The sequence below is a fragment of the Ambystoma mexicanum genome, chromosome 9 (genome assembly GCF_040938575.1).
Source record: "Ambystoma mexicanum isolate Mex_15411 chromosome 9, UKY_AmexF1_1, whole genome shotgun sequence".
In the NCBI taxonomy this organism is placed as follows: Eukaryota; Metazoa; Chordata; class Amphibia; order Caudata; family Ambystomatidae; genus Ambystoma; species Ambystoma mexicanum.
Window position 1 is genome coordinate 353772765 of NC_090931.1, and position 24038 is coordinate 353796802.

The 24038-nt window shown below is 47.3% G+C and overlaps 1 protein-coding gene across 3 annotated transcripts in view; it reads left to right on the forward strand.

The window, feature by feature from the left end:
* Nucleotides 1–24038, forward strand: part of HIP1 (huntingtin interacting protein 1) — a 1552273-nt gene that overhangs the window by 993958 nt on the left and 534277 nt on the right. For all 3 annotated transcript variants that reach the window (XM_069614772.1, XM_069614774.1, XM_069614773.1), the window contains one exon: nucleotides 3363–3470. In XM_069614772.1, coding sequence (XP_069470873.1) covers nucleotides 3363–3470 — 108 coding nt within the window. The remainder of the gene's footprint in view (nucleotides 1–3362; nucleotides 3471–24038) is intronic.

Consider the following 24038-nt stretch of genomic DNA (forward strand, 5'->3'; position numbering starts at 1 on the left):
CCAGGACGTCCTCAACTCTCAAGTGTTACGGTCATAAATGGAAGAGGTTCTCTGTCTGGTGCCGTGCACAGAAGATTAACCCTCTGCGGATTACGGCCCCTCAATTACTACCGTACCTACTGTCGCTGGCCAACGCTGGACTGGCTCACGCCTCCATCAAAATACATCTGGCTGCCATCTCCTGATATACCAGGACTACGGGACGGGCGTCCTTGTGGTCTCATCGTCTGGTGAAGGAATTAATGAAGGGACTATTCCGATCGTTCCCGCCGGTGAAGGCTCCTGCCCCGGCGTGGGAGCTTAATGTGGCGCTGACCAGGCTCATGGGGGGCCCCATTCGAACCTATGCATTCGGCGCCTTTGAAGTTCCTGTCATGGAAGACAGCGTTCCTCGTGGCCATCACCTCCGCACGACGAGTGGGAGAGATCCAGGCCCTATCTTGCAAGCCTCCATACTTGACTTTCCATGACACGAGGGTGGTGCTGAGGACGCACCCCTCCTTTATGCCCAAGGTGCCGCCGGACTTCCACCTCAAGGAGCCCTTGGTGTTACCAGTTTCTTTGCCACCTCACGTGGTTGTGCATGTGTATACTGCTATGTATTCTTTATTTATGAGCATGTGAATCCATGCCAGACCCCATGCTGGAGAAGGAACAAGTTACTTACCTGTAACTGTTGTGCTCCAGCATGGGTCTGGCATGGATTCACATGCGAACCCTCCCACCTACCCCTATGCGGCTCTTCACTTGGTCATACTGCCACTTGGCGTGCTACCAAATCTGAGGATGGCTGCCAGAGGCGGGGCTTAGGGAGAGGGCAGTCATTGGCTGGGGCGGTATGATCCAGAGATCAGTGATTGGTTACTACTAAGAAAGACAGATCAGAAACAAAACTGATACTGATTTTTTCTTTACCGAGGATTCCCAGCCTGACGACGGGGAATATTCATAAGCATGTGAATCCATGCCAGACCCATGCTGGAGAACAACAGTTACAGGTAAGTAACTTGTTCCTTACTTAACTCTCACTAATGCTCTTTTCTTTTTTTTATATTACATTTTTATTCAGTAAATTGCAAGAACAATGTAAATATAGCATGAAGATGCATAATTTATATTGCGTATACAGATATAGGAGAATTAATCTTGAGTTAATAATTTCAGATAGAAAAGAAATCAAGATAATTAAGAAGTCGGGTATCAATATGGAAGTTGTACAAATAGGAGTGATAAATTGGACAGACACAATAGGATAGGTGAGGGGGCATATGTGATAGCAAGAAAGTCATAGTCATATTATTCAACATTGTTGAGGTAAACTATAAAAGGATTCAATTTTTCATCAAACTTGCATAAGGTATTAGAGGAAAAGGCATGACATTGTTCAGTACAGTGGATAGAGCATATGAAATTCCACCAAGCTGAAAACAACAGTTTGGAAGAGTCCTTCCAATTCGAAGAAATAATGTGAAATGCAATACAAACAAAGAGGTTAAATAAGCATGGTGAGTCAGTTATTTTAAGGTATGCGTTAACAATTGGTCCAATTATGATATTACAAAGTGATAACGACTCTTTTGCATGCATATCCATATTTATGTCCAGAATGATTGTACAAATTTGCAATTATAAATCAAATGAATGAAATCTGCATTGGAGTTACGACATGACCAACAGTTACTGGATGAATTAATATTGATTTCTGTAATCCTTGAAGGAGTGAGAAATGCACAGTGTAAAATAAAGAAATATGTTTGGGTTAGATTGGCAGCTATAGATGTGAAATAGAACATTTTCCAAATTTCAGGGCATAAATCTGGGGATGGTTGGAAATTCTATTCTAATTCCCATTGTCTAATATTGAAGTTCGCCAAGTTATTGCACTGGTTGTCATTTATGTATGTGTACCATTTAGCTACCTTGATGCAAGGCTTGTACATTAAGGAGATTGAAAGTGGTGAGGGTGATTTTTGATGGATGCTCCTCCCACGGATTCCTCATCTATGATATCCCTATCCGCAGTGCAACTGATCCTCAGAAGCTTTTCCACCACCAGGGGGCTCTGCATCAGTGGTGCATTAGGACCTGTGACTCTAGGGTACTAGGCCTTCTTTTCTAGCTAGTGAAGGGCTTTCTAAGGTGTAGGGTCTTATTTTAGAAGGGTGTGAGCTTCATCATTATTTTGGTGGTAAATCTGCCGAAAAACAGCCAAACGGAATTGCCCGTAGGACTCATGGTGGATTTTGGTTGCATTACCGCTGGCTGTAATGCTGCCGGTTTTGCTCCGTTTTCTTTTGTGGTACGGTAGAGAGGATTTACCTCCGGCATGGAGGAAAACCTCTAACTTACCACCACAGTTTTAGTACAGCAGTGTGGTAATACAGTTACTACTGCATTGCCACAGTTTTTTCCTTCACTGCCATACTCGTAATGAGGCCCTGTGGATGGTTTTCGAACTCCTTTCTTTCCTACATATTAGTTCTTTAATTTGGTTCTTAACCGGCAGCATGCTTTATTCATTTGCTTTGCTACACTTCAGTCGCCTATATTATTTTAACTGTGTCCAAAAGTGAAATCACTGCTCTGTAGCCAGAACATCCCATAAATTAATGTGTATATAATTATAGTGTATGTTTAGTGTGATACTCACCTTTTGGTTTTTAATTGCTGGTGTGTTTAAGGCTTCATTAAATAATTACATGTGTGTACATTCTTATATTAAGGGTGCTGTGTGTGCCTAACTAAACCCTTCAACATTCTCACACTTAATTAAGGATTACTGCTCAGTCAAACTACCAAAATAGTTTAGCTAGACATTGGTTGCCTGTTCACTAGAAAATGGTGGCCTTTCAGAATCTGTCCACGGGGCTGATTCTGAAAATCCACCTTAACATCTGCCATCTCCCTTCTGCAGACCATGCCTTTTTGGACAGTGTGAGTCCTTAAGCTCTGCCACTTCATATATTGTAGCAGTGCGTTCTTCAGATGTCCTTTGGCCTGTGTTGGGTGGAAAAAGCGACCTCTCCTTGCACCGGGTCGACATATAACTGTTTCCATGGAGCGACTGTCTCTGCCTGCTACCTCTCAGGCCTTCGACCCGAACCTCCGCTCTGGCCCAGATGAAGAGCCTAGGAAACAATGTGCTCACCAGAACTCAAGCAATCATTGGCCACATTCAAGTGCATCTCTTTATTAAAAAAAAATCAATAATCTATGTAATGTACATTTGTTATTACTTTTCTAAATGTTATGTAACATTGTGACTAAAGCTTATTGCTGCTTCTGATTTGACCCTTTAAACACCTTTTGCCTGTCAAGTAACCAGTGTCCTTTGTGTTTCTGATTTTGTGACTGTCCCCAAGATGTAAGTAGTGTGCTACGAGCAGTGACTCTCTTTGGCCATCTGATGTCCGACACCATCCTGCAAGGCAGTGCCACCTCTCACACAGCTCCAATGGAGCCTGCAGACCGTAAGTATAATGTACTCCAAGACACTCCTGGGTCACTTAATGGACACTGGCACAAACTGTTGAAATAATGAATCCATACACAGGCAACCTGGTATAACATCTGTTCTGAGGCAGGGCTCTGTTTTTCATCTGTAACCTTGAGTGCTTCCACATGATGGAATACAATAGTGTATGCCCAAGAAGGGTGACTAGTGAACTACTGTCGCATGTTACACAATATGCAACACTTATGAGTGATGGCCAGAAGGTTCTAAATGAATTAAAAACGGGCATTTTTGGGCAACCATGCAGACCATGTTGTACCCCCCTTTCCATTGCAGACAGGGAAGGACATATGTAAATCAGCTTCGTCCCACCCCAAAAACAGCAGTTGAGCCCACCCTGTTAGACCACACAATATGCTATTCCTCAATTTAAGTCTTTAATTGTGTAGTGTCTGCCATTGAGGTTTAGGCTTTGCGATAGGCTGACAGGAAACCTTAAATTACTAATGCAATGCAGAGCTGTACAAGTTATTGAAGCACCTTTAAAATGTTATTGATAGCCTGGGACAACTAAAGACTGTTTCATGTTTATAGTGCATCTCTTGCAAATGTTAGCACATTTCAAAGCCTTTTCAATTTTGCAAAACTGGTCTCTGAGGCACAAGGAAATGAAGGGATTGGAAAGCAAAACATTTGGTTCCATAATCGGCAAAAGAGCCATTTTATCACAAGTTTCCCCAAGAAGGTTTTTGTTTCATATTTATTAATGCCAGAATATGCAGTTGTAACTGATTAAAAAAGAGAATTGTGCAGTGCGACAAGGGTATGGTATTCTATGAACATGTGTGTTGTCTGACAATCAGTTGAAGATATTAAAAGATTGGGAAATGCAAAGAAGCTGTGACAAATCTTTGGATGTCGTCCCTTCTCCCTTAGGGGGAGCCACCTCTTCATGAGGTCAGGGAGGTGAGGGGGTTAACCGATAGTACCCCTGGGGGTGGTACTCAGCAGGAGGATCTTATGGGGGAGGGACCCCCTTTATGGGACTAGGGACAACTATCTGAAGAGAATACCCCCTTTATGGGACTAGGGACAATTATCCGAAGAGAATGCAATATTCCTGCCAATCACCTGACCCTAGACCCCCTTACACAGCCCAAACAACAACCCCTTCTCTAATAGGATCATGGGTTGTCACCCTACCATGCCCCTAGAAAGTACTGGAACGAGGGCATATAAGAATTAGCTAAGTGAAGATCCCTCTTCCAGTACTGTGACAAAGAATAACTCCATTGACCCACAAGGAAACTGCAAGATCAGTACGGTGACAAGGGAGAAGTGTGGAAGCATGAATATTACCTATAGGAAACACATGGACCAATAGGAAGTCGGCAACCACTAGATTATTCATACAGTAGTGGAAATAGAGGAAGGAAACCAGAAGTGTGGTCAAGCCCTCCCTCGATGAACCAGGAGCAGGGAAGCTGTGCTTTACTTGGAAAGGGCTGCAGACCAGTGCACCCTCCAGACAGATGGGGCTAAGTCTTGGCAGGAGAGTAAACCAAGTCCACAGAAAGGACAACTAAAGCCGGAATTGTGAGTCTGGAACTGGCACCCAAATAAAGAGAATTGGAAGTTCATGGACATTTCATATAGTATTTGGCAGGTTAGTGAATCAAGTCTGTATGGCCCACTACAGCCTGGGAAGTGCATCCGTGCTACTCTTCTTTGTCGCATTACGTGGTGAGAGGGCACCAGGTCTGCACACCAGTGTCAGGGACCCACAATAGCTTGGTGAGTGCATCCAGGCTGTTAACCAAAGCAGCAAAGCATGATTTGGGACCCCAAGGAACTATGTTGTAAGCTGGAGGAAGGCTGGAGAAAGCAAGACACTTCCCCAACAGCTGTGTAGTGGCTGAAACCACATTGGGAAAATCTTACCAAGACAAGAACTGCCTTTTGTCCAGGGGAATGGGGTAATTCCTCTGGACCAAGAAGACATCTCCTTTGATTTAGTTAGCTTAGCGTGTAAGGTACAGAGTTGTGATTTTGACACATAACATTGGGACTTTTGCTTTGGACAGTCTGACGCTAGTTATTTCCGTTGAGGCAGGGAAAACCCTCTCAGAGTTAGGGGGAGATTGGGTTTTCTTTTCCTTTTTACCCTAGAATATAAGTTTATTGCAAACAATATGACCCCTCCGTGTCAGTCTTACTTCTGCACCGTTACAAAACTTAGACAAAAACGCCAAGGGTCATGTGGGTCACAATGATAATGGGCAGGCAACACCTGCAGACCTGGGTGGGAGCATGCATGATGGCCCTCTACACATTGTGACTACTGCGCCTGCTAGACCTCACTGCTAATTTAAACAAAGTCAACCACAAAGCCCTTCCGAACACTCTTTTAGCTGCATACATTTCAATAAATCTGTAACTCAAAGGTGTACTACTTGCCTCACCAACAAGCACTAGCTTGTCCAGATGGAAACCAACACATCGCAATGTTGACCGCCTGTGGCGTTACCCAAAGCTTTGTACTAATGGATTCCTTCTTCCTACATTACTCATTTGATATCCGCTCTACAGTGCAGCCGATCTCCGGAAACTATTTTGCCACCCGATGGTGAAGCACAACTCTTCGTCAGCCGCATTTGGTGCATTTATTTGCTCTGCACCGATTTGTCTTCAGGTCCCTTTTATATAGAGCTGCCGTACCCCATGACCTCTACTCCTTTTTCCACACATTCTGTTTGCTTCTGGGACACCTCTGCTTACAAATGTTCGGCGCAAAGAGCTCAGGCTTCAAGTCATGTATGGATCGCAGACAACAGATGTCGGTCTATGACCACCATAGGTTATGCTTGCACTGTTTGGGGAAGAAATACGACCCCAAGGATGCATCTGACCTTTTTTCCATGAAGAGACAGTCTATAAGAGAGCTCGAACGAGATCGCCGGCCACTGAGTGGAAGATGGAGGGGCAATGTCTGGCCCAGAGGGGAAAGACGCAGCAGCACCATAGAACGTCCCGCTCACCCACCAGTCCTCTCTGCATCACTCTTTTTAGAAGGAGAGGTCACCTCTCCAGGGACTCCTCTGAGGAGATGCTTCCGCAGGTAATGTTTCCCACCAAATCCTCCACTCCAGAGGAATGGGAGGCTTTCTGGCTAAAGATGCTAGAAATCTTCACCAGGGACCCCTCACAGGACCACGACCACACGCCTAAAGGATCAGCCCGGGCTTCCATGGGTGAAGACCTGTCTCTGCTCCGGTCCTCTCCATTCTTGGGCATTGAGCGGCCCATGCCAGCTCCATGTGGCGCCGTTGGTTCAGTCACTTCTGACGAGTATGCTTTACTCTGGTTGATTTTATATCGAAGATGGGAGAAATCTTCGACAAAGAGGGTGATTCTAGCTCTTTTGGCCTGGAACCCCAATGACCCAGGGAAGAATGTTTTATGGCGAAGGGAAAGAGCTGTTGGTGTTGGCTTCGAACTTACAGGAAGCCAGTGGTTTGGACACCTTGTTGGCACTGACTGCAGGGAAGCCAAAGGCTTCATTCCAACAGCTTATGGCCAAGATGGTCAAAACACTGGACGCCTCGCCCCTCTCAGACCTAAAGTTTATTTTCAGCAGACTGACATTCTGGGTGAGGGCCCCCAAAGCAGGATCTTGCTTCCTTTTAACCTGCAGTGGAGGCCCCAGGGTTGGAAGTTTGTGAAAAGCCTGCCTCGGTCCCTGATGTTGACCAAGACCTGGCCAAAAAGCACCATCCAGCACCTTCTTCCACTCATGCCTCTCCCAAGAGCGTGCTGGTCCAAGCTCCAACCTTAAGACATCCACGTTTCCCTCTTTGCCCCCTGAAAGGGAGAACAAGAGGTTCAATGCATAGGGAAGGAAGGTTTTCTCCTTGGGTAGTCTGGTGGTAAGCACTTCCTGTACACTGGCCACATTTTCTTTTGGCCTCTGGTCCATGATATCTGTGGCTGCTGAGAGTCTGCTGGCTTGGCATATGGGAGGGGGTTTTTGTGCCTTAGTTCAGGGTGGTAGTTGTTAGAAGCAAAAGGTTGCTAAAAGAGAAATCTTTCCTGTTTTCGAACCCGTCCTGACTTCAGCTTCGCCCCCATGGTCTTTTGCTCATTTTGTTATGGGGAAACTGATCAGTCCTTACTACTATCAATACTTGAAAACTATGTTTCTCTTTTGTCTTTTTACCTCTTTGGTAATCTTTTAACAGTACACTGTAAGGAAGGCATGGCATCAATATTAAGACAGACACAAGTGACCACAGTTTAAAGGTGTTTATGGAACTTTAACAAGGGTATGATAAACACCTATCTAATCCTAAATCTACAGATGGGAGCAAACATAGTGGAGTCTTGTCAAAATAAAAGGACGTATACTAAAAAACACTGTTGCCAATCTTTACCGATAAATACAAATAGTGTGAGGTAGTGTTCATGAAAAAGAACAAAGTGTTCACAAAATTATATGTCAGGATGTTCAGGCCATTGGCCTCCCTTCCCCGCGTTTTCAGCACGGGACAAGGGGGTTTACTTGAGCATAGCACTCTCTGGCTTCTTCAGAATATGGACACAGTTCCATTACCAGCATTAGGGCCTTCTGTGCCCTAAGTGTCTTAAGTTATGTCTCTTGATGCAAAGGCCTGATGTACCAAAACAACCAAAGTTACTTTCCTCTTACAAGCACTCAAGTTAGGTGATAAACCCTACTCGCTGGATCCCCCTCTTCTGGGCTCAGGTCCCCTTCTACAATGTTTAGAGAATATCCTTTCTTGGGTGACTCAAGGTTCACCCTACATCCCCCTCACCTGGGCTCACATCTTTCCTCTTACACAACCAGTCTCCCTCAGCCAGGCTTGGACCAATTGCAGTTCATAATAGCCAAGCGAAGACTTTAGAATGTGAACAGGATTTAGTTTGACCTGTTGCAGGACCACTTCAATTTCACATTTGCCATCTCTCAGTTGGATACCTAACGGCGAACTCCGACTGAGCACCCACGTGCAACCTTGGTTCTAACACAGACTGGTTTGCTATCCGTCTCCCTGACTCACCGCCTGTGCTGACTTTACTGGCACTGCTTTGTTTGTAGGCGCCATGGACAGTACCACAGCGACAGTCGCTCCTCCCTGCCTAGATTACCGACTTGGGAGAGCCGCGGGTACCTCAGACACACAATGCACCTCTGTTCAGCTTTAATTCCGGGTCTTAAGTTTCTTATTCTCGAGGGCCCATGAAAGTAGCGGTCTTCCACCGAAAAGGTCAGGGGCACTTCTCTCCTTGCAACCCTCTCTGGTCTTGTTGCCTTTCTCCTCGTATTAAACTGCCATTTCGTAACTGCTGCTTCATCAAGTGTTTTGCCTCGCTCAGTGTGCTTTCATGCGCCACCTTTTACCCATGTTGGGAAGTTTGATTAATGTCAGATGTGTGTAATTGTCAGTAATTGCCCGACTCTGCCTGACCCTTTTGTTGGGACATGTTAGGCATACGGCTCGGGGGTTAGTCCGTTTTCTCTCAGTGACCTATCTGTGAGAAAGTGTTTGTGTCAGGAAAGGGGCGGGAGGTTGAGTTCCTAAGTATCCTACCTGGTAGGAAGGAGAAATGGTGTTACAGGGAAGGGTATACCGAGTCTCAACATCCAGTGTCCCACTCCCCAATGACCCTCCATCCAGGTGATCCTCCCGCAGTGGTCCACTGCCAGGAACTGGATCCAAAAGCGATGGCCCGAGTCCTGGCCACCTGGATGACAAACCCCTGGGGACTAGCGGGTGAGTCACCATCTGGTTTCTCATAGCACACAGCATCTTACAGTGCAGTGTGGATACTTTTGTATCCCCTTAGTCTTTTGCACTTGGGATTTTTGGTTACTTTTATATGTGCCTAAAGACAAGATGGTGGCAGCAATTACCTTTTTACAATGTTTGCATTTTTTTAGTGTTCACATTCACGTTTACCCTGTGTGGCTACTAAACGTGACTAGTGCCCTAAAATGGACGTGCAATGAGATTTTTCACTTTTTCTTTGGCCATATTGTTCTTTGGTCTGCTTCCTGCTTTCTCAGGTCAGGAAATCCAATATAAGGTTATGCACTTGGCCAGGAAAGCTGCTGTGTTTGTGTGTTAGGGATGCCTCTTTGTGTGTGTAGCTCAGGAAGTGGATGGGACTGTGTGGTCCCACTCCACATCTGTGGTGAGAGATTATGGGTGTATGTCATGCATGAAGCCCATAGTGGTCCCTGATTGGACTACTGCTTGCTGTTTTAATTGTGGTGCAGATCCTTACCATTGGTGGTCTTGGACTTGCTTTCAGACAGTATTTAGGATAAGAAGAGGACTCCTGCAGCCATTTCTTGAGATCAGCATTGGAGCCAAGCATTCTGTGTAGATGAGCATCCAATTAAAGATCAATGGAGGGGTCCAGCATCATCTCCTGTGATTGACCCGGTGAAGCCCTGCTGGACGACCTGATTTGGTAAGGCCCTGAGCAGTGCATCAACCCTTGGATTGGCGGGACCAACCAGTCTCTACATATTCTCGAGGATCCAGCTGTCCTGAACCTTCAGAAGTGTCCTGGACCACCCAGTGGACTGGCCAACTGTCCAGTGGGCTACCTCGGTAAAATCATTGCCATTCTGCATTCATCACCGGAACTTCGGTGGTCACCAGCTTGTGGGATAATTCGCCTTCCTGCTGAATTTCAGTGTCCCAGCATCAAAGGAACCTGCTCTTCTTCAACCGCGACGATTCACGAGTAAAATCATTGACATTCTGCATTCATCACTGGAACTTCGGTGGTCACCAGCTTGTGGGATAATTCGCCTTCCTGCCGAATTTCAGTGTCCCAGCATCAAAGGAACCTGCTCTTCTTCAAAGCCGCATACTGTCTCACATGTGCTGTAGCTGTTGCTGGATTCTCCTTCCTCTATCTGGTGAAGTGTCCTGAAGAGGTCTGCATCTGTGTCTTCTGCATTTCTTCTTCGCAAAGGGTTGCACTGTGTTCTTGTAACAGACCGGAAGAATCCTTGCACTCACAACACCTGTGCACCTCTCACAGGAACCAAAAGCGGGAAAACCTACCTCCAGCGGTCACCCCCTCCCCCAGTCAACCCACCTAGTCATCTGGGAAAATCAGAGTCAGGGGGGTAAGTAATTGCAATGCATTCACCTCCCCCTGTTCTCCTTAGAATAAACCTTAGAGCAAACTTTGGCTATTCCATTCCATCGCAAAAGCTTGTATCTAAAAGATAGGGATATACTGACCTGTAACATTGTTGAGATATCTTCTGGAACATTTTCACTGCCACAAGAACTCTTCCTACTGCGCATAGGTCCCATTTGGCCTTAGAATGTACTCTACAAATACATATACAATGCAAGCATTCCCCTCTCCTAAGAAGAAGCTTTGTGACTTTTGTGCTCAAGGCCCCATACATACATCATAGGGATTGGACTTATAAAGTTAGGTTATCATTCTTGTGAATTGGTTTCATTTTACTGTATCATTACTTACCTCCTGTTGGCTGTTCAGGTTATTATATGTATTCCTACAAACCTAAAGTTGACTGTGTATATGTGTGATAATTGAGTATTGTGTGGTATGTCATTTTCTAGTGTGTGTTTATGGGCCTTTAATAAATATAGTATTTTTGTACATACCTGGCTAAATTAATGTATTGTGTACTTCACTGGGTGGACTCATTGTGGACCCCTGACCTGACTCACTTTCTCCTGAGACGAACCTTGACCGCTCTGCATGCTTACCTTGATTGGGTTTGGCCAACCTCTACGATTTCCCCAATTTACTACAACTAGGGGGACCTCCTAAAATCTGTTCACCAGGCCAGGTTCTAAGAAATCTATCTTAACTTTAGGGAGGCGACTTGACAGTGGCCACAGTCTGGCTTTGACACAAATGACTGTGTGGGACAGACAATGGCCACTGAGACTGTGATGTGACATTTGCGTATGATAACCTTGGGGGTTGGCGCAGGAGGTTCAGAAGGGGCTCCTGGATGTGCCCTTCCGCCAATGCTGACACTCATTCTCCGGAGGTTCCAGTACTCCAAAACCACGGCTAAGACCTTGGGCCTACTGGTACAGCAGCCTTCAGGTCCTGCTAGCATGGAGAGGGTATCATCCCTGCCCCTCCTACGCCCACCAGGCAAGCAGCAGTCACGCCATCCCCCTAGACGAAGAGGCCACAGAGCAGTAAGAGGTGGTTTCTCCTCTTTGATGTTGCCATCTTTTGCCCAGGTAAAAATCCTCTGTGAAGACTACATCACCACACCCCTGCGAGGTTGAGAATTTGACTGTTCAGCAAGGAGTGGTGTCCTATGACAGACGGCTGAACCTTGATGGTCCCACGCCTTCTTATTGTCTCCTCTTTGATCAATTCCCTCCAAACCATCCTGCTTCCAGCACATCTTTTTACCTATAGACCCTTTTCTGGTGGAGGAGGTTTGTCAGCTTCTAGCAAAAGGCGCCATGCTCAGAACGAAGGAAAGGCTGGTATTCCTATTTTCTGGTTCTGAAAAACGACTGGGGCCTACATCGCATTTTGCATCTGAAGCTTTTCAATCTGTACTGTATCTGCGCACGGGAAATTTCAAGGTGGTGACTCTGACCTAGATCCTCTAAGCCTTTGATCTACAGGACTGGTTGGTGTTCCTGATCTTCAGCATGCTTGCCAATTCATCTCAAGCACAGGAAGTACCTGAGATTTGTGATGGGCTTTTCCATCATCAGTTCAAGGTCCTAACATTCAGTCTGTCTTCGGTACCCAGGGTCTTCACCAAGCTACTGGCTGCAGCTTGTCTCAGGAGGCAAGGCATTCATGTCTTACCACTACCTGAATGACAGTCTCATGCATGCTCGCTCCCCAGATCAGGCATTGGCACATCTGCATTGTACGTGCACCCTGTTGCACAGCTTGGGCTTCTCCCTGATCTTCATTAAGTCTTGTTTCCCTGCCCCTTTTAATCCTTAATAAGCCCCCAGGCAGGGTTTTCCCACCCAAGGATGGAGTGAAGAACATCTTCAAGATGGTTCATTTTCTCCAATACCAGGAACAAGTTTCAGCCTCAGTCTTTCTGCGCTTTTCAGCATTCTTGTAGTGCCACAGGCTCAGTTGCTCACTGGATCGCTTCAGTGGCTTCTCCATTGTCAGCGGTCTCAATTTCAGGCGAACATGCAGGCCTGTGTTGGGTCGCAAGCTGAGTTTCTTGAGACCTTGCTTTGTAGTTCCTGAGACAACCGGGTGAAGAGGCGTTGGTTCGGCAACGCTGGCCCCAACTGACGGTAGTCATGGATGTGTCCTTGAAAAGGTGCGGCACTCACCTGCTAGATCTGACAGTGAGCAAACTGGCCTCCCTCACATCTCAGGAACACATCAACTTTCTGTAATTGAGGCTGAATAGGGTGGCCCTTGTTGCCTACCTCCCCTCTGTGAAGAGCAAGTGCATACTTGACCTGACGGACAGTAGTGTCATCCATGACCTCAGCAAGCAAGGTTTATCAAGGGTCCTTGCCTCTGTGCAGAGAAGCAATCCAGGACGTTTTGGAGATCTTCTTGCGTTGGTCCTCGGGTGGACCTCTTTGCTTCCTGTGTGACTAGGAAGTGCAAGTTATCCTGCTCCAGGGAATTTTCTTGACAGGGAAGTCTGGGGGATACAATGACATTCAAATGAACGTGCCACCTCCTTTGTTTTCCCACCAATAGCTGCCCTACCGCTAGTTCTCCGGAGGCTATGCCTGTTCGAGTCCATGTTGATTTTGATCACTCCCGACGGCTCAGAGATGTTGGTATCCAGAGTTGCTTAGCATGTCCTTCTGCCCTGCCTGGTATCTTCTGACGAGGGTGGATCGGCTCTGTTAGAAGGGTGGGCCTTCCTTCCAAACCTCAGCAGCCTGAATCTTCATGCTTAGCTGCTGAGATACAATGAGTGGAATTTCTCAGATGACGACCTGGATGTACTTCTCTCAGCTCACGGGCCTGCCCTTAAATCCATTTGTGCTTGCAGGTGGTGTAAATTATCAACTTGGTACCGGGAAAGGGATCAGTACCCTTTATCTTGTCCTACATCCTCAATGTTGGCATTGTAAATGGGGTACATGTCTGCTTTCTAATTTTTTTAAAGGATCCCGGAGCAAGGCTATGGGCCTCATTACACGGTAGGCGGTAAGGGTTAACGGTCACTGGTAATGGTACCGGTGACCGTTAACCCTTACCGCCTTACTACGAGGTCCCTTAGCGGGTTGGTACTTTAACGCCTGCTTTTAGCAGGTGTTAAAAACCAACCCACTAAGGGACCTTGGTGCTAATTACGGCACCGCAAATTTGCGGTACCGTAATTAGCACCTTCCCCATTCCCATTATGCCCTATGGGGCAAAAATAGGAATGGTGAAGGGCAATGGTGAAGGGGGAATTACTGCCCCGCCAACCTTGGGATAGGGCGGTAATTCCCCTTTCCACCAAGGCGGTGCCGGTATTTTACCGGCATGAACCATGGCGCTAATAGCGCCATGGTTCACCGCCTACCGTGTAATGAGGCCCTGTGTCTTGACAATTCCCATTGTTATGCAGATTTTGCGGGGATCCCCCACGCCAGTTTCTTTTTACGGCAGGAGATTTGAATTTAGTGTCAATAATCCTTATGAGTGCTGCGTTTGACCCTCTGCATTCGTGTTACCTTAGATTCATCGCCCTTAAGGTGATTTTCATGGATGCCATCAGTTCTGCATGACAGGGTGAGCAAGCTCCAGGCATTCTGTTAGATCTCCCTTGCATTCTCCCTTATATTCCTCATCTTGATAGCTATCCTCCAACACCAGCGGCTCTTGGAAAATCTCGACACAGGGCGTAGTGCAGCTCAACGCCATCCCTCCAGATCGTGCATGCCTCTGGAAGTTACATCATTTGTCATACTTATAGCATGCACTACCCCCCCCCTACCTCCATTGGTTTTATCCCCATGCTCAGCACGCTATTCGAAACACTGTCAAATCTGTTTACTCCTGCACCATGTCGGCCCATCAGCCATCATGTTTCAAACGCTACAAGGGACTGCAGCTCTAAATATCCATCACCAACCCATACATTTCTTTGTGGTGTTTGGGGATGGAACATTGCATGGAGCAGTTGATGAACCTGAAGGCCCTGAGAGCGCGCCCTGCGAAGTTGGTGCTGCAGAGACCTCTTTTAATTTGCTGGCCCGATCAGCCACTAGATCCTCTGAAGTCGACACTGCAGGGATCACTCTTGAGGAAAAAAAGTCAACGGGGAGGGCAGAAGAAACAGAGGTTTCACTCTCGTAGTAACTCATCTTCCCATAACAAAAATGAAAGCAAGGGTGGGATGGTGCTAACTCGTCCATAGAGAGGGGTACGTTTTAGCCTTCAAACGTGGCTTCGAGGCAGGAGTGGGAAGAGTTCAAGCAGAAAATGCTTGGTTTATTTTACAACGAGGAATACAGCTTTGGCCTCAATGGCATTGGCGGCATCATCCGCTACTATGCCTGGGGCAGCTCCAGCTCTATCCACTTGAAGTCAAAGAAGGACCAGAGTTTGGTAACTCCACGGGAGGACCTGCTGGCTTGACGATATGCACAGTGACTGCTCCCTTACCCCCAGTGACCTCAGTTTTGTCCCATAGTTCAGGGCAGGATTCTATCAATCCATGCGGTCCATCTTCGATGAGGAAGGGGATCCCGTTCCCTTCGGGTTGGAGCTGTAAATTCGTGCAGGGCTCAACTTGTGCCTGACTTCATGGTGCAGCAGGCAGAGCTCCTGATTTTGGCATTAGGTGTTCCTGACACAAGCAGATTAGATAGATCCCCCGATGTCGAGATGCAGGAAGGGGAGCCGTACACCCACCTGTGATGTATCTGATGGACTCATCACTGTTTTCCCAGCTGTGACCTCCTTCCATGTGGCATGGCGATGCCAGCCGCTACCTGATCCTGACCCTGTGGGTTGCTATATGTGGGAAGATCACATGGGGGAAGACGGCCCTGGGGGAGATATCCTGACTCCATCAGGTGGGACGCAGTATTCCCCACTTTCCCATGAGGTAGACTCCCTGTTGCCCAATACCCTAATGGCTTATTGTCATGTTAGCTCTCTTTCAGGTATAACTGATCTTCCATGTGAACTCCTTAAGAAAGACCTTTCTAGAATCATGCATCAGAAACCATCAGTGGACTTTTATTCCCACAATCACCTAAATCCTCAATATCAGTGGACTCCCGGAACCACTCAAGTACTGGGACGAGGAATAGTAAGGAATTGATACTGAACAGCAAGTTTGGTGCACGTGCTAGTCATTGGATGGAAACACCTGTGCACGGGACCTTTAAAAACTATCATCACGCTGAGAAGGAGCTCAGGAGAAGATGTGGTCTCTCCAGGGAAGGCGGACGGAGGCTGGAGGCACGAGCCAGTGCACAGAAGCTGGAGGCATGAGTCTGCGTGCAGAAGCTGGAGGTGCGAGTCAGGATGTCAGGGTGAAAGTGCTCGCCAGGAGAGAAGAAGGCAAGAAGCGTGGTGCAAGCGAGGCGGGCCGAGGAGAAGCCAGGAATCACGAGTGGGTCACTGGGTGTCTGTTAGCCAAGAGAAGCATCACTGTCTTTACCGGGAGCACGAGAGAAGCCACCGTGCAGGAGTGAAGCCACGAGGGACCCTGGAGAGATGCAAACTACCAGTGAGTCTGCTAAAGCAGAGTGGGGACCCCGGGGGGTTTCGTTGACTGCGTTGAAGAGAATTAGAACATTGGGAAGTTACAAAAGTGAAACGGCAGAAGATTTTTGAACATTATGTTTGCGGAAAGCAACGTAAAAAGAACAGAAGATTTTTGAACATTGTAAGATTGCAAAGAGCAAAGTAAAAGTGAGAATTGTTTATCAAGTAGATACACCAAGGCAAGAAGAAGAGTATATGCTACTTGAACATTAAAGAGGAATTGTAAGGCATTTGAAATTGCAAAGGGAGGTCCTGACGGGAGAGTACACCAGGCATTTGAGAGTGCAAGAGGTGTCCTGGCAGGGGAGTACACCAGGCAAATTGCCAACCCACAAGGAGCGTTAAGCAGAAATGGTATTTGTTAAAAGAAGGAACTTTTTGTTGCAAATGAATTTACAAGACTGAACTGTGTTCATCGAAACAAGATTGTTGTGGTCCAAGAAAGCCATAAAGAGCTGTCAATCCTAGAGGCATTTGTGGTACCTGTGAAGAATTCAGGAAAAGGGAAACTGCCTCTGGAATTGAGGTATTTTCCATTCTTGAGAACATTTATGTTAAAGCCATTCTCCTTTTATTTGAGAACGCCATTTCACAAATACCAGATATTAGACATTGCCCTTATCACTTGTGGTTTTGTTTTAGTGTGACGGTTAGAAAGTAAGGTTTTGGACACAAGGACAGCTTTTTGATTTATGATCTCTTGACAAAGACCGATCCTTAATTTTGGATTCTGGTTAGGGAAACTCCTCTTTACAATAGGGTCAGAGTTATTTTCCAACCCTTTTTATTTGAATAAAAGTCTACGGCCAAAATATGACAACTTTGTGTCTGGCTTTCAATTCTGGTCCCTCAGACACGTAAATGAATAATTCTGTATAATAGTAGAGACCGTAGTTGTGGCTCTCAGCTCAGAGCCCTGTTGAGGCTGGTGATGCAATACTATCGTACAGATATTCTCGATAATGGTCCGCAGTCAGATATGGCTCTCCTGTTGAACGTGCCCATTGTGAATCTAATCATGGCCCTGTGTTAGCACGATTGCTTGCCAGGGGCAGTCAACCGAAAGCTCACTAAAAAGTGCAAGCCCTCACAGGGTGATCAACCCTTTCTCTCAGCACATTGGAGGCCTGGTGGCCCAGTCTGCAATATTTAGCTGGAAACCACTGACACTGACTCCGATGGACAGGAACTCAAAGAAGACAGTCTAGCGAAGGTCTTTGTGTTCAGTAGCATAGCGCTTAAGGCACGCACAAATCTTTTGAGGAGGAAGAGGATGGTGATTCGGATGTGTTAATGGTGAACGTGATTGGGGATGGTGATAATGGTCGACCTTAGTATAAATGGAAACATACTGCAAATGATGGTGCGAAAAGTAACATTGATAACGTGGAGAGTGCTTGAAGAATAGTTCAGTGTGTATGTGATCTCCTATCACCTAATATTAAACCAGGAGGTTATATCATGGATAGGATAGAACTGCTGGGGTATTTCATATACTGTGTGGTGTTTAAAGGAACAAAAGCAACAGGCTAGGTGTATTTAAACAAGAAAGCCAAGAAGGGGGCTTCTCTGCTCGGTTGATGGAGCAGAAGAAACTGTATATAAAGGTGGACCCCAACACTGAGGAACTAGTACTGCAGTATGCAAAGAGATGTAGAAAGGTACACAAAGATGATATCTGAAGATTTAGGTAAGCTGAACTGATTGGTGCATCGTATTGTATTGAGAAAGGGGATCACCCGGTTGCATCAAAGCTGCGGTCTGTCAATTTAGCTCTGAGAGCCCATTCAAGACGAATTAGACAAACTATGTAGAGGGGGAATAATTGAGTGCTAATGCAGTGGAATAGGCTTCTCCATTAGTGATCCCTAGAAACCAGAATGGTAATATCTGGTTGTGTGTTGACCTTAGGCTGTTTAATAAATGTGTTCTGAACATGGTGGAGATGCAGTGTTTAATAGGAAAGAGCAAGGTGTTTATCCACTTGGATTTAGCATTGGCATGTCATCAAATAGAGCTGGACCCACAATCCAGTCATTTTATGGCATTCTTTTCTCACGAACCAATACTCCAGTTTTGTAGGATGCCTGTTGGTATAGTCAGTCTTCCAGAAGACTGTTTTTAAGTTGTTTGAAGGAATGTGCATTATTTCCAAATAAAGATCTTCTTATGCCGGGAGACAATAGTGATCATGATGAGAAGTTGTGCAAGGTGTTGGACATATTGGAGGCAAGAGGTTTCACCTCGAAGAAGTGTTCGCAGCGAGTGGTCCGTAGTGTACCTGGGGCATTAGGTATCAGTGGACGAGTGATGCCTACGAGGAAGTTGGACGTAATAAGAATGGTGGAGCTGCCGAAAACAGAGTGAATTGAGTTCTTTCCTAGCAATGATGGGATTTTACCAGAACTTTGTGAAGAATTTTGCTAAGAGGGTGAGATGCAACATTTGTTGAAGAGAAGAGTAGAGATTCAGTGGCATTGGAAATGGCATAAGGAGTTGGAGTTTAAAGAATGAAATTGATGTCGATAGCCTTGGGACAGTATGACACTTTGACCATTGATGTGAGAAATGTGGGTGTAGAAGCAGTAATGACCCAGAAGGAAGCAACAGGTGGAAGAGCTTTGAAGGGACTGAAGAAAAGAAACTCCCTTCTGGAGAAGGAGGAGTTGACATGCCATTGGGCGGTTGAGAAATTTCTCACTTTTGTGCGGGGGTCGGGGGGAATTCTTTTTAAGTACTGTCCATAGAAGATTAAAATCGATTTTTTTTAATCCAAGGGTTTCGATTAAGTATCTCGCTGATTGGCAAGTTGGGTAGCAAAGATGCAATACCATTCTTTCATGGTTGAGGTGGTGATCGGACAGGCAAATGAATTTGCAGACCATTTGTCACCTCTGTGTGTGAAGAAGGAAAAAGCAAAAGAGGAGTGGACTGAGCAAGTATTCGAAAAGCATGATGGGTTGAAGGGATGAGTGGAATAGAAGAAGGCAATGCAAGCGGATAGTGGAGTAACATGTAAGTTGTGGAAGTGTAGATTTCTTGGCTGATTAAAAATGCAATGGAGGGAGATGCAATAGCATATTGGGGGGTGAGAGATGAATTGAGCATGGAAGGAGGATTGTTTTATGGGTCGGGAGAGTAGTTGTGCGTGTGATTCCTCTTACCGCACCGGAGTGCGAAGTCAAGACATCCCCACCTCGGCCTTACCATCTACACGCCTAGAGGCTGTGCCGGCATAGGGTGTGTGCCTGCACAAGGTAGGAGCACTGCCCGATGTTTTTAGTAGCGATTCTCAAATTAGACCATAGATTTTCAAAATGCATTTCAAAACTAAACAAGATCAGCGTTTTTCTGCTAACTATCTGCAGTGATGCGCTTACACTGCGTCCCTTGAGTTCCCTCCTGCAAGGTATTTCATTGTACTTTTCTTTCCACTGAGCTTGTTTCTGCTGTGCTATGCCTGCCTTGCCACATTTCCTTCTTGGCTGCCATCTTAGCCTAGCAGGGAAGTCTTTGGGGCTGCCTTTCATGCATGCACACTGGTGCGCGATTGGTCATTGCTGCCTTAGTTTTGCCCAATCGGGACCGACAGGCTTCAGTCGGCCCCCTCACCTAAGGCCCACATCGAAGGCCCCTGTCTGACTCTTGTCTGCCACTGGAACTCTACCTGCTTTCTCTTGCCCCCACCCCCTCCTCTGGTCTCCGTGATGTTGTGTCCCCCCACCCCCTCCTCTGGTCTCCGTGATGTTGTTTCCCCACCCCCTCCTCTGGTCTCCCATGATGTCATTGTGCCCCTCGACCCCCTCCTCTGGTCTCCTGTGATGTTGTGCCCCCCACCTGCTCCTCTGGTCTCCTGTGATTTCATTGTGCCACCACCCCCTCCTCTGGTCTCCTGTGATTTCTTTATGCCCCCACCACCTCCTCTGGTCTCCTGTGATGTTGTTGTGCCCCCCACCCCCTCCTCTACTCTCCCGTGATGTCCTTGTGCCCCCACCCCCTCCTCTGGTCTCCCGTGATGTCGTTGTGCCCTCCCACCCCTCCTCTGGTCTCCCGTGATGTTATTGTGCCCACCACCCCTTCCTCTGGTCTCCTTTCATATCGTCGTGTCCCCACCCCTTCCTCTAGTCTCCCGTGTTGTCGTTGTGCACCCCCACCCCTTCCTCTGGTCTCCCGTGTTGTTGTTGTGTCCTCCACCCCTTCCTCTGCTCTCGCGTGGTGTCGTTGTGCCCCCCACCCCTTCCTCTGGTCTCCCGTGTTGTTGTGCCCCCCACCCCCTCCTCTGGTCCCCCGTGTTGCTGTTGTGCCCCCCTCCTGTGATGTGTTTGTGCCCCCAGCCCCTCCTCTGGTCCCCAGTGATGATGGTGTGCCCCCCCCATCCCCTCATCTGGTCCCCGCCCCCTCCTCTGGTCCACTGTGATGTTGTTGTGCTCCCCCTCCTCTGGTCCACTGTGATGTCGTTGTGCCCCCCCTCCTCTGGTCTCCCGTGGTGTTGTTGCCCCGCCCCATCTCCTCCTCTGGTCTCCCGTGTTGTTGTTGTGCCACCCCTCCTCTTGTCCCCCGTGATGTTGTGCCCCCACCACCTCCTCTGGTCCCCCGTGATGTTGTTGTGCCCCCCACTCCCTCCTCTTGTCCCCTGTGATGTTGTGTGCCCCCAACCCGCTCCCCTGGTTTCCCATGATTTCCATGTGCCCCCCCACTCTTCTGGTCCCCCTTTTGTCCTTTTCCCCCCTGCAAACCCCCAACCGCCCCTCTGGTTGCCTGTGATGTTGACCATGCCACCCACCTTCTCGCATCCATGTGTTACCTGCTTTGCCTGATCTCCTCTACCCCTCCCTCCCCCCACCCCCCAGCCCTCTCTTCCACCCCCCACACCAAATCACTGCAGGAGTTGTCTTGATTCATTATAGTTTTCACCATCACCAACCTGTTGCCAATGCTTGGATTTGACTTTACGGTCACATTGACTCTTGTTGCTTCACCTTCTCAACCCTCATGCTGGACCTCCCCTGCATCTCATACAGGTGGCCCTGAATGAAGCCGTGCCCATCGTCATCTTGAATCCTTGATTACATTTTCTGTTCTCTGCAACATTGTGTTATTACTGACCCCTGCAACTGTTTTCGCTCTCCTCTGCTTCTCCGCTTTTTTTCACTGTTTTTTATTCTGTTCTCTCCTTCTCTTCCTTCTCCCTCTCTTCTCCCACCCTCCCTTTACTTTTTTCTATGCACATACTCTTATCAGAATTGTCATCTCCGGCTGTACCAGAAATGTCGTCGGGCCTAGTACGGTTGTCGCCTGTCTGTTTCCCATTTCCCTCCCACCCCCTCCTTTCCTTATCCAATGACACGTCACTGAAAGGTTGGGGTGCTCATTGCAGGTATTTGCAGGTGAGCAGGCTTTGGTCCCAGTTGTGTACGAGCGCGATAGAAATAAAATATCAATAAAAACAAAAGTTAGAGTGCCTATGGCACATCGGAGCTCTGAGCTATCAGACTAGCTCTAGCAGCTTTTGCGCCAACTTTTTGGGGAGAATGATGTCCTAGCTTTAACGGTCAACACAGTGATTATGCATTAATCCAACAAACTGGGGTGTGCAGGCATTGCAGGGAAGCCATGCAGCTTGGTTTCTGGGCATTAGAGAACACTGTCTTGATCTCTGCAGTTTATCTCAGGGGAATGGATGATGGCTTGGCAGTTACCATGAGCAAGCGCGGTTTGGTCTCTTGAATTGGAGATTTGGCCAGAGGTCATTTTGGAGATCTGCCTTTGGGGAAACCCTGTCAGTGAACCTGTTTGCAATGAAGGACAGCTCGAAGTGCAAGTGGTGTTGCTCAAGGGAATTTACCCTGAATGTGTGCATTGGGGATGTCTTTATAGTGGAGTGGAAGTTCGACCTTCACTAAGTCTTCCTTCTGATTCCAGTAATTCAGTTGGTTCTCTAGGGTTTCAGAAAGTTCTAAGCTCATCTGATCTTAATCGCCCCAGATTGGGTGAGGAGGATGTGGTACTCGGACCTTCTGGAGTTGGCCATATGCCCACCTCACAGGCTTCCATGCCGGCCAGACTTCTTGACCTAGTTGGAAAGCTGGATACTCCACCCGTACCCGGAGTCAGAAAATGTTCATGCACAGCTCTTGAGAGGCTATGATATGATGTCTGGGACTTGACGGATTAGGTATTGGAGGGGTTGTTGACTGCGCACAGACCTTCTTGCAGATCTATCTTTGCATGCAGATGTAGAACATTCGAGGAATGGTAAAGGGTGAGATTGTGGACCGGATTCTGTGCCTTAGGTTTTTGTTGTCCCTGGACAAGTGAGGCCTGCAGGTGGGCACTGTAAAAGTGTTTCTAATGGATTCCTTCCTCCCACAGATTCCTCATCTGTGATATACTATCCGCAGCACAGCTGATGTTCAGAAACCTTTCCGCCACCTGTGGGCACAGCATGGCTCTGCGTTGACTCCACCCGATGCCTCTATGTGCTCCGTGCCGGACATGACGTTGAACCAGAATATATCATGGCGCTGTACCCTGTGACCTGACCTCGGTTCCTTTTTTGCACACACTTTGCACACTTCGAGAACATGCTACTTGGTTAAAAAAAAAAAAGACAAAAGAATGGCCATCTGCTAAGGGCTTTGGGTGTTTAACCTTTCATGGATTGCAGCCAGCAGATTTCAGTGTCGGATCCCTAACGCATCTGTTTGCTTTGCCTGGCGGAGAGGCACGTTAATGATTGTGGGTTGTGTCACTCCATGCAACCCAACGCCCTCAGGGAACGGGGCGATTAAACTCTTCACTTACTTCCACAACGAGTTTGGTGAAGGCACGTGGACTCAGTTGATGTCGTGCTGTGCGGATTGCCTGGAGTCATTGCTGCAGGGACTCTGTGGAAGCGACGCTACAGGTAGTTTTCCACCCAATCCTAAATGGGAGAACTCCCAATTATAAACAGCCTGAAATCTTCACCAAGGGACCGGCCCCACTGACTTCATAAGGACCCACTGTGTTGCCTCAAGCCGACGGGAATACTCCTGCATGCCTATGTGCTTGGGCCTGGTCCCCAAAGGAGACAAGGTCACTAGGTGCCGGTAGGCACGCCTTTCGGTGCTGTGACCCTCTACTTAGGTCCCGCCCTCCACTTTGATGCTGAGGACGACAGAGTCCCTAAGGCGCACGTCCCTTTGTTGATGAGGCAATTTATTATGAAAATGTGCCACATCTACAATGAGGAAGGCAAATCCATACTCTTTGGGATGGATCCCATGGTTGCCAGAAAGGAGGACTTCCCGGAGGGATTTTACTGGGACGGCGAGGACATGCTAGCACTGACCTCAGACCTTTAGGAGGCCAGCGGTTTTGAGCGAGAGCCAGAGGGATGGCCTTGTGCCGCACTATGCCCTCTGTCCAGATTTTCGGAGAGCAGTTGGCGCTAAAGGATGTCTATCAAGATGAGAAATATGTGGTATAAGAATTTATAAAAAAGGACATTACCCGGAAGTAATTTTTCAATTTCTTTTGGAAAGAGAGTGTTCTCGGAATCCATTAGAAGAACTACATTTTTTGCCTCCGGTAATGTTTTTTCAGTTTGTATGTTTTCTTGGCAGATAGTTGGTACACCTCTTAGGTTCTGTGGTCACTGAGTAACAGTGCTAGGGAAAAGGGAGGACACTGGGCACAGCGCCTCAATATATATGGGTCCCAACATCACATCCACTGCAGGGCACGTACAGGCGTCGAGCAAAGTAGTATTTGGAACCCTTTGGGGATCTCCCTGATGCTCTACTTCTAAAGATCAACACCATTGATGATATCTAATGGCTCG